The sequence below is a fragment of the Chelonia mydas genome, chromosome 1, assembly GCF_015237465.2.
Source record: "Chelonia mydas isolate rCheMyd1 chromosome 1, rCheMyd1.pri.v2, whole genome shotgun sequence".
Taxonomy (NCBI): Eukaryota; Metazoa; Chordata; order Testudines; family Cheloniidae; genus Chelonia; species Chelonia mydas.
The window spans coordinates 229689577-229702946 of record NC_057849.1 but is presented as its reverse complement, the minus strand read 5'-3'; the positions used below and the strand labels follow the sequence as shown (position 1 = coordinate 229702946).

Below are 13370 nucleotides of genomic sequence, written 5' to 3'. Positions count from 1 at the left end.
TCCACTAGGTTCATGGTAAATGAAGGGTCAGATTTGTAAAATACCTTTTTAAAATCTGGCCCTTAGTATCTACAAAGAATCCCAGCATCGGGCCCTTATATAACATCTATAGCCTTAGCAAATAATTCATGACACAGTGGGGGCATTACAATACAGTTCTAGTAGCTCATTTGGCTTCTGCATTTGGGGCAGTTCAAATCATATAGTGGCTATTAGGTTAATTTTGTTGCAATTATTTAAACCTCTCTGATCTTCTTCTCCCTTGTATATGTTAAATATGGTTCCTGGGTATGCCCCTTGGGCTTTATTCACTGTTGAATTTCTTCAGTTTAACTCAGTGGAGCTAAGCTAGTGTAAAACTGGACTGATGCAGTAGTGAATCGGGTCTCTGGCATGTAGTTTTATACCTAGACTTTGATTTATTTGTTCTTCCACCTTCCTTTCCTTTTGCTGCATCTAAAGACTATACTTCTGTTCATCTTGGTCCCTGGTCTGGTGGATTTCCCTCCCATAAAAGATCTGCACTTCTGTCTCACTGTTCTTTCATTCTAGTTATCTGTTAACTTAATTATTTACTTGTTAATGTGGTATTCTGTTTTACTTGTTGTTTGTGTATATAATGTATAACATACCAGTGAAAGATGTTGAAGACATTGATATCGGTGGAAGATGTTATAAAAATTAAAGCATTAACGGCTCTTTTGTGTTAGTGATGAAATACAGTGCCTTTAAAGAAAAAGACATTATTTCAAATCCAGCTCAGGTCAATAGCAGCTGAAAGTCATTATTGCCTGATGCTTTCTAGTGGCTTGTGTGTAATAAATTGGGGTTTGTCAGTTCAGTTCCTCCTGTGCAGGCATCCACATCGCAAGGAATTAGCTTTAAAAATGACAACTGCCAAAACAAAAAGCTTAGGTATACCCTATATGCAACCACTAGATTAGGCAATAGAAAATATAGGAATGGCCCTGAGCCAGTGTTTGAATTCCCCAATCTAAACTTTCCAGGGATGTGCAGATCCAAGATTTTTGTTGTGTGTACAGATAGGGGACAGCCAGACGTAAGGATGAGAATAACACAATGCACTGATTCCACATTAGTGGGCATGACCTAAAAAACCAGATAGAATAGAATAGTAAGCGGTTGTTGTGTAACAGATGATAACAACAGTTGAGGGTGGAAAGTATACTGTGTCCACATAGAAGAACTTTGGGGAGGTGACCTATAATGACTCAGCTAAATATCCTAACTAAATATCAATTAACGCTCCTACGCTTAGGCAAAGTGCTATGGGATTAACATTTAATTACCACATGAGGACTGGATGTGAGAACATCCCATTTTTAAATACAGGAGATGAAATTCTGAGCCTATTGAAGTTAATGGCAAACCCCCCATTTACTTCACTAGGGCCAAGATTTCACCCAGAATTGTGAATATGAAAAGTAACTAACTGGAGGTGGACCTGACCCATACCACCAGGCAGGTTTGAACCTGGATCTGAATTTTGTACCTTATGCCCGTCTCAACATGATACTCTTTTTATTATTTTCTTTTACAGTTGGTGGCATCTACACTGTGATCCAGACAAAAGCCAAAATTACAATTGACGAATGGGGTGAAAATTATTTTCTGATTGGTCCCTACTTTGAGCACAATGTGAAGACTCAGGTAGAGGTGTGCGAGCCTCCGAACCCGGCAATTAAAAAGGCAGTGGACACCTTGAAAGGCCAAGGGTGTCAGGTAAATGAGATCTGCCACTGCTCCCTATGGCAACTAAACTGATGCTGAGGAGATTACAATTTTGGTTAATGCTCTTGCTGTTCCATTTGACTCCGTAGTCCTGGTCAGTGTCCCAATAGGAAAGGCTCAGAACCGTTAACTCAGCGTTAGAGTAGCAAAGTCAATTCATTAAAGGTTATTTTTGAGAGAGAACCAGTTTATCCAATTACATGTTTTAAGAGTCATTTATCTGCAAGTCTACTTAATTGGATTAATGACTTACTTTGCCAGTCCCTAAATACAGTGAGATTTCAGCAGACATAATTTGACCTTAAGTTGACTGAACTGTTGTGTAATTCTCTTATATTGCATTTGGCCTTCTCTTGCTGCTGAATAAACTCTGAAAGGGAATAGCATTTCACCATACTGTGGTTTCACTTGTCTAGCACTCCAGTAGGTTTGAAAGCTAGATATAGCTGAACCACAGTGGGATCAAAAAAGTTATCTGCTGACCAAGAACCTGCTTTCTAAGGCCAGTTTAGCTCTGGAAATAGTGTGCGGTCCTCCCATTTTAGTATCGTGCTTATCATAGGTGTTGCGTTAATTCTTATTCCCAAAAAAGGGAAGGGGAAAGAATTTTGTGGTCAATGTACAAAGCTGGGACCTGGTGAATCTGAGTTCAATTCCCAGTTCAGATAAACATGTCCTGCGTGATCTGTCACATCTCGTAGTAGCTCTGTGTCTGTTTCCCTAGCTGTAAAATGGAGACCGTAATGCTTCACTTCTTTCACAGAGGTGGTGTAGATTCTTTTCCTTCCATGCATCATCAGCAGAATTGTTTACTAAATTCCAAACAGGTACACTTGTGGAAGCCCACTGACAACAAGGGAGTTACACAAGAATAGGAGAAGGTCTAATGTGGCCTATACAATCTTTATTATTGGTGCTGATGCCCAAGAGAGAAAGTTTGCACCTCAGATTCCAGGTGGAGTATGCAGGGCTATCAGCTGTGGGAAAATAATTTCTTGATTTGTAAACTGTGCACACCTACCTGGAAAGCATCAAGAGTCAATAGACTTGGAGTCCCTTGATGCCATTTTTTTGCAAAGCCTATTTTTCAGAGTGGAACCAGGCTATAACACATTGATATTTGTAAGGAATTTGGTAATCCTCAGACAGTAGTACAGAGTGATGTTCCCAATTTAGTGGCTGCTTCAGGTTTTAGTGTAACTTTTCATAAAGCTAATTATTTACCAAGTTTTATAAATATGAACCTACTACTGATTACAAAGACATGTCTCTGCCATCTAGCAAACTCTCTTTTGAATGGACAATAACTACAGACTTTTAGGCCAGATTCACTTCTATGCTCCAGTCAGATACTTTGACCTGTTCTTGAAATGCAAAATGGCCATAAACACCAGTTTAACCAGCCAGTTATGCTAGGTTTACCTCTTCTTTGTTTTGCTGGAGTAGCACAAAACAGACGATACTGACGAATGTGTTCCTGTTACGTCAAATTTAGTTTTTGTCTTTTATAATGAAATTGTAGTTTCCAGTATTTGTGTGTATCCCATTAATGTATGCATCTAGGCTCCACGGTTGTGTCACAAACTGATCAGGGCACTCAAGCATTTATGTAATGAAATAACACTGTAAGGGCCTGATCCTCATTTACAGTAAGGTCTTAAAGTAGGCATAAATTACATTTAGACTCACTTTGAGGCCCCTTTGCACTGTCTGAGTGGTGTAATGGGGCCTTAGGGCATGGCTACACTTGCAGGTGTAGAGTGCTGGGAGTTAAACCAGCCCTCGGAGAGCACAGTAGGGAAAACGCTGCAGTGTGTTTACACTGCCAGATTCAAGCGCACTGGTGTGGCCACATTAGCAGCTCTTGCAGTGCCACAAAGAGCAGTGCATTGTGGTAGCTATCCCAGCATGCAAGTGGCTGCAGTATGCTTTTCAAATGGGGATGTGTGTGGAGTGTGACAGGGAGTGTGTTTGTGTGTATGTGGGGAGAGAGACAGTGTGTTGTGAGGGGCAGAGAGTATTTCAGCATGCTGTCTTATAAGTTCAGACAGCAGCAGACTTCCCCCCCCCCCCCCCCCCCCCACACACAGACTCACAGCAGCAGCATTCCACAGTAATGGGTTGCTTTGTCCCGGAGCAGATAAGCAGCCGGCTGTCAGAAACAGAGCTTTGAACGGGCATATCTGCATTCCTACAGCTGAGGTCAAAACAATGACGAGTGGCCACTTGACTTCAGGGGATTATGGGGACGTTTCCGGAGGCCAGTCATAGCGCTGTAATGCAACACGTTGTCCACACTGACACCCCTGCGTTTCAGCCAGGGCACAGCAAGCTTTATGCTTCTCATGGAGGTGGATTACCAGGAGCGCTCCAGCTGCAGAGTCCAGGCACTCTAAGTGCCTTGCCAGTGTGGACACCTCAGGAGTTAGGGCGCCCGGGGCTGATTTAATGAGCTCTAACTTGCAAGTGTAGCCAAGCCCTTAGAGTTAATGATGATCAGGCTTTAAGGCCTGCTCTACACAGTTTTTGTACTGGTGTAACTGTTTCGGTTAGAGGGGTAATTTTTTTAAACTAAAACGGACACTGTTATACCAGTATAAAGATGCCTTAGGCAGGTATATCTTATTCCCCTTCCTGTACAGGAATAGCTATGATGGTCTTTATATCACTATAACTGCATGCACGCTTAAGGCTTGTCTACACTTACATTTTATAGCGCTCTAACTTGCTGGTTCAAGGGTGTGAAAAATCACCCCATGAGCGCAGCAAGTCTGAGCGCTTTAAAAGCGCTAGTGTAGACAGACTCCGAGCGCTGGGAGCCAATCCCCTCGTGGAGGTGGATTATCACACTCGCACTTCAAAGCACTGCCAAGGGAGCGTTCCCGCAACAGCGCTTTGAAGTTTCCAGTGTAGCCATGCCCTCAGTGAGGGTTGAAAGCCTTAGCTATCCCAGTGTAACTTAAGTTTGATTGTGTAGAGGAGGTCTTAGAGTAAATGAAAATCAGGTTCTAAGGATCCCATGGTCCAGATTTTCAAGCAAGCGACCTAAATTGGACGTAGATATTTTGCACCCTTACATTGCACCTCAAATGCCCGTTAGGTTATGTGTAAGAAGTGGGCAGTTACGGTTCCCAGGGTCCAATCCTGCCAAGTGCCTACACCTCTCATTTAAGTCAGTAAACGTGATCATCACTAGCGCTGGTTGAAAGTTTTGTTACTTTGAACAATGACAAATATTTTGATAGAAAAAGTGATTTTTCACATCTCTCTTCCCATTTTTTCAACCAACTATAGAGTGGCTTAAAATCTTTCAAATTTCAGTAAAAATAAACCTTGACAAATTGTTCTTGGATTTTTTTTCCCCCTGGTTTTGGACTAGCTTTCCTCCGCACATTGCCAAGAGAAACCCCAAATATCCATCTTGTGCACACAGGAATGCCCACGTCATTCCCAAATGCTTGTGCTTCTGCACATGAAATTTGGTTTCTATGCAAAATTCGCTGGCTCAGTTTAGGACACTCCTTGAGAAATTGGCCTTTTCTGCTAACACCTCTGCCTCTAATTAACAGGTATTTTTTGGAAGATGGCTGATAGAAGGCAGCCCGTATGTTATGCTCTTTGACATAGGATCAGCAGCCTGGAATCTGGACAGATGGAAAGGAGAATTCTGGGATGCATGCAACATAGGAATCCCTTTTAGTGACAGAGAGGCCAACGATGCACTGATCTTTGGATCGTTAACTGCCTGGTTCTTTAAAGAGGTACGGGTTTAAAATCTAGAATAATAGTGGCTTCAGACCTGGATCTGATATGAATCCAAATCAAATTTGGAATCTCAGTAACTCCCCAAAACCACAGATCTGAAACCTTCCCCTCCAACGATAAGAAATTTCACTCCTGGTCTGGATCCAAATTCATGGCTGTAGCATATCTCTGATTTCAAAGATTGGTCAGTTCAACTGCATTCTTTCCATGGAAAGCCACGTCTGGCATGGGGTGTTACTTTAATGTAATTTCTACTCTATGTTTCTTCTTGGGTCTCTGAGTTCTTACTGTAGTGATCTCACTCTCTCCCTACCAATGACCAGCAACTAGGTGTTCACTCACAAACTGTCCTTGCCTCCACACAGAAAGCCAAGGGCAATTTACTTCCTGAAGTTGCCAGATTCTATCGTCCCTCAAACAATTAACACGAGTCACTCGTGGTTTTCTTAAACTGGGGTTCAAATAGCAAAAGAGAAAATATAAAGAACGATAAAAGATTGTTTCTCTCAGAGCTCCCTGGGGGAGCGTGCCACTGGGGGATATGATGCAGCATGTACTTCCCTTCACAGCCAGCCAACTCTACCGACTGGTCAGGGCTGTGGTCAAGTAGAATGCTGTAGGATTTTTTCATTCAGAAGTAAGCAGACACTTGGGGAGCTGCTGAGAATGGGGTGATAAGCAGGAGGCAGTGCACTTCACAAGTGTCCTTTAACATTGTTTTCAGCTCTCCAGTCAGTTTGATGACAAGCCCAACTTGATTGCTCACTTTCATGAATGGCAGGCAGGCGCTGGGCTAATCCTCTCTCGATTTAGGAAACTTCCTGTTGCCACAGTCTTTACTACCCATGCCACGCTGCTCGGGAGGTACCTGTGTGCAGCAAGTATAGATTTCTACAACAAACTTGACCAGGTAAGAGTCTGTCATCTGTTTCCTCTCCCTGGCATTTCTAGCTAACTTTTCAATGAAGCTAAAATGTCTCATTAAACCATGCAGCTTCTGGCTTTGGTGCCTGTTGACTCTACCAATGCAGAGTTATTCCCTCTTGAATATTCTCATGGGGTGGGCCCACATAGAAGTGCTCTGCCACAATTTCAAAGCATAATAAATTGTATTAGTCCTGTCCTTAGGTATATAGGGTCTGATTCTAAACCCAGTGAAATCAGGAGTCTTTCCATTGACATCAGTTGGATCAGGCCTATCCTGAGGAAAACTGGAAACCTTCAAACTCCTGGGTTAATCAACAGCCCAGCCCAATCCAATCCACTGACTGATAAATAAAGGGCAATAACAATACATTGCACTGCTGTAGCACTTGCCATCAGAAGCTCTTAGCCTTATTATTAACAGTTTGAGGATATTTACAAAGGTCAGTTAGGTACCCAGCTCCCCCTGAAAGTCAATGCCTTTGAAAATCTCCCTCTTTACGTGCCGATGAAGCAACTAAGATGGAGAGATATAGAGCAAGTTGGTTGAGAGCCCCTGTGGCCAGTTGAGCAGGTAGTGGCTACAGCACCCACGTACCTGGGGGCTAGTCTTAGAGCTGACACTTAAGCACTTTTTACCAGGATAAGGGAGTAGAAAAAATGGTATATTACAGTAATCTCTGCGTCGTTGACGTTACAACTGGGTTCCTATTATAAGGCTCATTTTGCCTTCCTCCAACCTGCCCCTGCTCCCTTATAAGTCAAACAGAAATCCGTACGCTCTCAAGTTTTTCGGGTTCAGTCTTATTGGCAGCTAGAATTTTTTCTCAATTTTTTGACTAATTAAAAGACCTATTCAAAATATTTCTTTCTTGAAGTTTTGGTAGAGTGTCGAATGGTTTTTATTTAATGTTCTTCTCTGTCAACTTCATGATATCACATTACAGCACAAAAGGGAAAACATAAGTAGAATTTTATTACGGTCCTCGGATATACTTGCTGTTTAGCAACCGCAGATACGGGGTGTGATCTGTGCTTTACAAATGTGGATAGAAAGAGAAATTGATTTTGAGATTGGTTTATGCATCACGGATTCATCCTGCATAAATCATGTCAAAGCGCTTTTAAAAATCCCACCCTAAAAGACTAGTTAGCACTGGTAGCTCAGAATTTAGTATCCTGCAAAATAGTGGCTGTTCTGTATGAACATCTTTACTACTACTTCGAGTTAAACATGAACTAAAAAGTGCAGTGATATCCTCATACAAGTCAGGTCGCTTGTCATATTGCTGTAAAATAAGCCAGCAGCTAGATAGCATGCTAAAAATGAATGAAGTGTCCCAATCTATGGTCTGTACTTCCTTGATACAGAGAACTGTGCATCTTTAACCATAATCTTTTTTGCAAAAATTAAATTTAAGATTAGCTCTTCTGCCGTATGAGTCTGTAAAAGGAAAATAGTAAAATGCAAACCTTTTATTTTAATTCCCTACCTTTCCTGTGATCTCAAATCAAAGCCATGCTCTCTACATCACAGAATTTCTGAGTAGCAACATAAATATTTTTGTATGGATATATATTTATCTTCTGAAATCCCATTCATTTCTATGGTGATAGAGAAATATGTCTGTTTTTAACTCTGAGAATACCTTTTATGTATTAATATCACCTCTCTGAAGTCTTATTATTAATCTCTGCAAATATACTTAATGGTGGAGGCTAATAGAATTCTACAGATCATTCCTTCAGGCAGGTTGACATTTAAAGGGTACTGATGCAGGAAATTGTGCGAGGCCGTTACACGACTGTTTCACAGACACTTACCGTGCATTACAGCTCTTCCTGACAAGCCGTAACATTTACTAAGAGATCAGCTGTCTTAATGAGGGCGTCTTTGGCTGTAAAAAGGTCAGCCTGGCCCAAAAGCCAGATGAGAAACATAAGGGGCTGATCTAGCGAACACTCATTAAATGATACAGATAGGCAGGTCTTTAGAGGATATTCTTGCTGTTGTCTTTTAGTAGTAGACTATTAAGGTCAAACAAGTGATTTGTCCAGTGATAAAGACTCTCCAGGGCTTTCTAATGTTTAGCCTTTGGATGAGACAATATACCTTTAAAGGGCATGTCACTTTTTTCCCTTTTCCAAAGTACAGCACGTAGTTTTCCTGTTTCAGGCCAATTGGATTTTTTTTTTTAATGGAATTTAAGCTCTCACTTTTGATCAGTGTTTCTTGGAAGGAACATATTTTCCTTCAGCTTTAAGCACAGTATCTGAGACAGGTGGGAAAGAACCAATGTTGTACCATAGATGATATCTATATTATAATGCAGAGGTGAAGCAACAGTCTAGCAGAGCTTGGGAACAAGGAGGCATGCTCAGCTCCTGCAGAAGGAGAGGGAGCCTCATGTTACCTGTACTAGCACTCAATGTAAAAAAACAAGGATTGGTTTTAATGAGCTCCAAAGAGAACCTTGCTTAGCCCTAATCTAGAGGTACTGTGAGGAAGAAGGGTTAAATGATGAGAGAGGCAGGATCAGGTTTCAGAAGACATGGGGGATAGGGCAAGGCTACACTCTGATTCCCATTTGAATATACGAAGGAACAGATTGCAGGAGAAAATGCCTTTTCTTTCTTTCTCATGTACTTTTTGCAGGAGAAAATGCCTCATATCTGTATTCTTAACAAGGTACAACAAATGAATACAAACATAAAGGACACAAATGCATAGGCTGATGTAAGCCCATTGATGTCAATAGATGTATCCAGAGATGAATTTGGCCCAAGTTCCCTACATTTGGGAATAAACCTTAACATCAGGAATTTTATAAAGCAACATGTGATCCCAAGTGTAAAGTTACTGACATTTTCCCCATAGTTGTAAGCAGAGGGGAGCTAGAACTGTGAGGGCCTCCCACCTCGTGCATGATGGTCCCCTGTCGAATCAAAAGCCTTTGGCTCAGAAATCTGATTGTGAGTCTGTGCTGCTTGAAACAAAGCAGCCACTAAAGAGACTGTAACAGTCCCATGAGCAATTCTCCAGTGTAGGGCCCGCCTAGCCACAACTACACCACCCTTAGCTGGCCCCAGTCAGCCTATGGGGTATGATCAAGGAAAACCGAGCTTAGCGGGCATTCCTTTGCTCTCCAGCGATCCCTGGTTGCTAGAATGACCCCAGAGGACCATTGGCCAGTCCTTTAGGGCCACATCATCAGTTCCAGATTCTGCTTTCAGGTCCACTAGTGTAAATGTGAAGTAATTCCACTGACGTTGGATTTAATTCCACTCTGGATTACAATGGTGTGACTGAGAGAATCTGCCTGTATTAGTGTAGATTAGACTCATATATTTTTATGAAATTAGATGATTGCCCACATAAGCAAATGAAAACTGAAACTATACAATCGAAATGGAAAAATCTAACTTAATCATTCTATTTGTTTTAGATTCTGTATTATTCAGGAGAATTTTCTAGATGTGTAAACAGCTATTTCATTCTGTTTTCTGCAGACAGGTGCCTTGTATAGCATGCACCATATCCCCAGTGAGATAAAGAACAAGGGTTGCTCATCACAGCCACGCTATGGCTGAACTTGTAATTTATTTCAGAATGCAAAGCCATGAATGGGCCAAACTCATCTCTGGTGTAACTGGCCACATTTCTTCCCCCCCCCCCCCCCCCCAGCTTGCAGTTGTGTTACATGTCTCAGGGGATTGGTAACTGGCTAATAAGCCTTTCACTTCTAGGTCACTAGTTCAAATCTGTCCTGCCCTCTGCCTCTCTTTTGTAACATGAGTGGCTGCTGCAGGAAGGTGCACATCACCTGCCTGTGGTCCCTCGCCTATTTGCGGGGCAGGGCTTTTTGTTTTTGTTTTTGTTTTTTTTTTGTTTGCCCACCCTTCCAGGAATTCACATAGGCTGGCACCTTTTGTAATTTCACTGAAATATATTGACAGCTTCAGTGTAATTCCTGGGGGACAGAGCTCTGCATCAGAACTAACCGTTTCAGCAAAGAAGCCAATGGACAGAAGGGCCAAACTACTTTCTCATACTAGCAGTGGTCTTTTCAAAGTGGGTTTGTGGAGCACTGGCTAGACACACAGATCAAGTCTGTTGGCAAAAGTCTCTGGTGCTAGCAACTAAGTCTCTCACAAGTACTGAAAATTCACCTTAAGATTTTATAGTTTAAAAATACTGCATATGGAAAAACTATTGTCTGACTGACCTTGTGTAGTTATTTACATGGCTGCCTAGTGGTGTAAAACATGACTATTCTGATTTGGTAGCTTTTTTTACACCTTGCTTGCACAGTTATAAACAATTCTATAAGATGCAAAGTAGTGCAGAGTTGGGCATAATGACAAAATAATTAATACACTGTAAAGTCTCAGTTGAAATGACCTGCTTGTGGCATTTTTGTTGGCACCATAGCAGGCCCAGTTCTCATTTCTTTTTACGGCAGTGCCGCTCCCACGGTCATTGAGCTCACCGTTATGCAAAGTTGATCCGCTTTATTAGAAGAACAGCTAATGCAAATCTGACTTAAGCCAGGATGTGTAGTTTTTATTCTTATTTAGTGCGGCTAAGCTACAGAAGAAGGAAAATTCTACTATTTGCCATTTACATAAGAGACCAATAAATGAGGAGTTAAATTTTGGGTTTTAAATATATGACTAGTTCCTCTTAATCTTTATTCAACAGCATGCCAGAGCTGCTGTGTTCTTTTCCCCTGAGTTGGAAATGAAGAAGGTTCTGCTCCATAGGGATGAGGGTCTAGTAATTAGAGCAATGGATTGGGGATCAGGACTCCTGGGTTTCATTCCCAATTCTGTCACTGACTATTCCCAGCTGTTCCACGGACCTACTCTGGGACCTTAGGCAAGTCACTTTCACAGATTTTTAAGGCCAGAAGGGACCCTTATGATCATTTAGCCTGATCTTCTGCATAACAGGGTCCAGAGAACCTCTCCCAGTAGTTCCTGCATCCAGCCCATAACTTCTATTTGAGCAACAACATATCTTTGTATTCCAGTAATGGTCTCTCTAATGCTGCAAACAGAGGTGATACCACCTCCCTGCTCCTTCTTGATATTCCCTTGTTCTCACATCCAGGGGTCATGTTAACGGTCTTAGTTACAAGCAGAAATCCCACAAAGTATTGTAACAGCCCCACAGCCTGGCACTGCAGGCAGTCTGGTGGCAGACATTGCAGATTCAGAGTCATAGAGTTTATGGCCAGAAGGGACCAGTAGACCATTTAGTCTGATCTCCTGTATATCACAGTCCACAAACACAACATAGCACCCACCCACCAAACCCAACAACTGAAATGATTCATCTATCTATCTACTTACATGGTCCCTGTCATGATGTTATCTGAGCAGCTCACAAACAGTGATTAGTGTTTAATAATGATTGATAATCCATTTAGCCTCACAATACCCACATGAAGTGGGAAAGTACTGCTATCCCCATTTTACAGGTGGAAAACAGAGGCACTAAAAGACAGACTTACTACAAGTCACGCAGGATCTCTTTGGCAGGGCTTGGTATCGAACACCAATGTTCTGAGTTCCAGCTCCATGCCTTAGCAACATGAGTAACTTTTCTTTTTGGCTTCAGTGGAATGTGCGTTTACACCAGCGTATCAGATGATGGATTGGAAGCCATAATAGCGATGTGGGGGCACAGCCATTCACACTGCAATTGACCAGTGCTGAAAAATTCTGATACACATTTCAAACCCTCATCCTCAGACTGTGGATGTCCAGATTAAGGGTTTTGTTTCATACTTATCTCTTCTTCACACACCTCACATTCACGTGTAAAAAGACTCAAAATACCCAAGTTCACTTTTTCAAATCATACACTTGTCAGCTTGGCACCATACAGAGTGCATGATGTTTTTGCATAGCCCACAATTTCCCTCAGAATTCAAGGTGACCTAGGGAGCATAACCTCTTTTTGCTATGCTTTTGTACAGCGAACACATGACAAATGCTCTCAGTTGGGAATGCCATTTTCACTGAACCCCCCCCCCATTGCAAAAAGAACGATGTTACTAAAATAGAAGTTAGGTTCGTGTATCTGGATTCAGAGTTTTGTCTCAGCCCATTGTAGCGTTAGGGTCCAGCTGTGAAGTTTGATTCTGGATCTCAGTCCAAAGTTCCCTACAGTTTGGGAGTGTTTGGATCGGGGGATTTTTGTTTGGCAAACTATAGAGACAGAGGTTGGTCATAATGTGTAGATTTAACTCAAGACTTCCCCAGACTTCAGGGATGGTCACATCTGGAGTTTGAATCTGGGACTTTCAATAGCCATGAAGTAGGAGTCTCATCACTTAAGTACCAGTTAACCCGGCCTTCAACTCACCTAAGACTATTATTTTCTGAAGTCATCAGTCAAGCCTGCTAAGAGGTAGACAATGAGATTTCTCTCTCCACCTTGTAAGGTCAAAAGCCAGGAAGCAACATCTCTGTAAGTAGCAGAAGCTGCAGCAGGAAGAACTACAGAAAGAGGATGAACTGTGGGAGGAGGAACAATGTGATTAAAAATGATGAGATCTGTTTCCTGCCCACTAATAGAACCATATTGATGCCCCTCAAGAACTTGGTCTAGAAGTCACGCAAGAGCATCCAGAAACACAACCTTTCCCATTTCCAGAAGCTGAAGAATTTGATAGCAGCAAGGAAGGGGGAATCAATATTCAAGCGTTGCATAAAGAAACAAAAGTGAAGAAGAATGACACACAATATTCTGGATAGGGTTTTTATGGAATTTGAGTATTTGGGCTCTGTCACTGGAGTCAGAAGGTAGTTTTTTAACTAGACCTGGTCCAAAATTTCCCAAATTTGGTGTTTTTTAATTTAGCATTTTAGCGATTCAATTTTTGATGGACAGAACCAAAACACTTTTGATAAAATATTTG

At 41.8% G+C, this 13370-nt stretch overlaps 1 protein-coding gene across 1 annotated transcript in view; it reads left to right on the top strand.

Annotated features, from left to right (window-relative positions):
• GYS2 (glycogen synthase 2) overlaps positions 1-13370 on the top strand; it is a 69720-nt gene that overhangs the window by 10374 nt on the left and 45976 nt on the right. The window contains exons 2-4 of the mRNA XM_037889743.2: positions 1562-1743; positions 5322-5513; positions 6242-6427. Of these exons, the coding sequence (XP_037745671.1) occupies positions 1562-1743; positions 5322-5513; positions 6242-6427 (560 nt within the window). The remainder of the gene's footprint in view (positions 1-1561; positions 1744-5321; positions 5514-6241; positions 6428-13370) is intronic.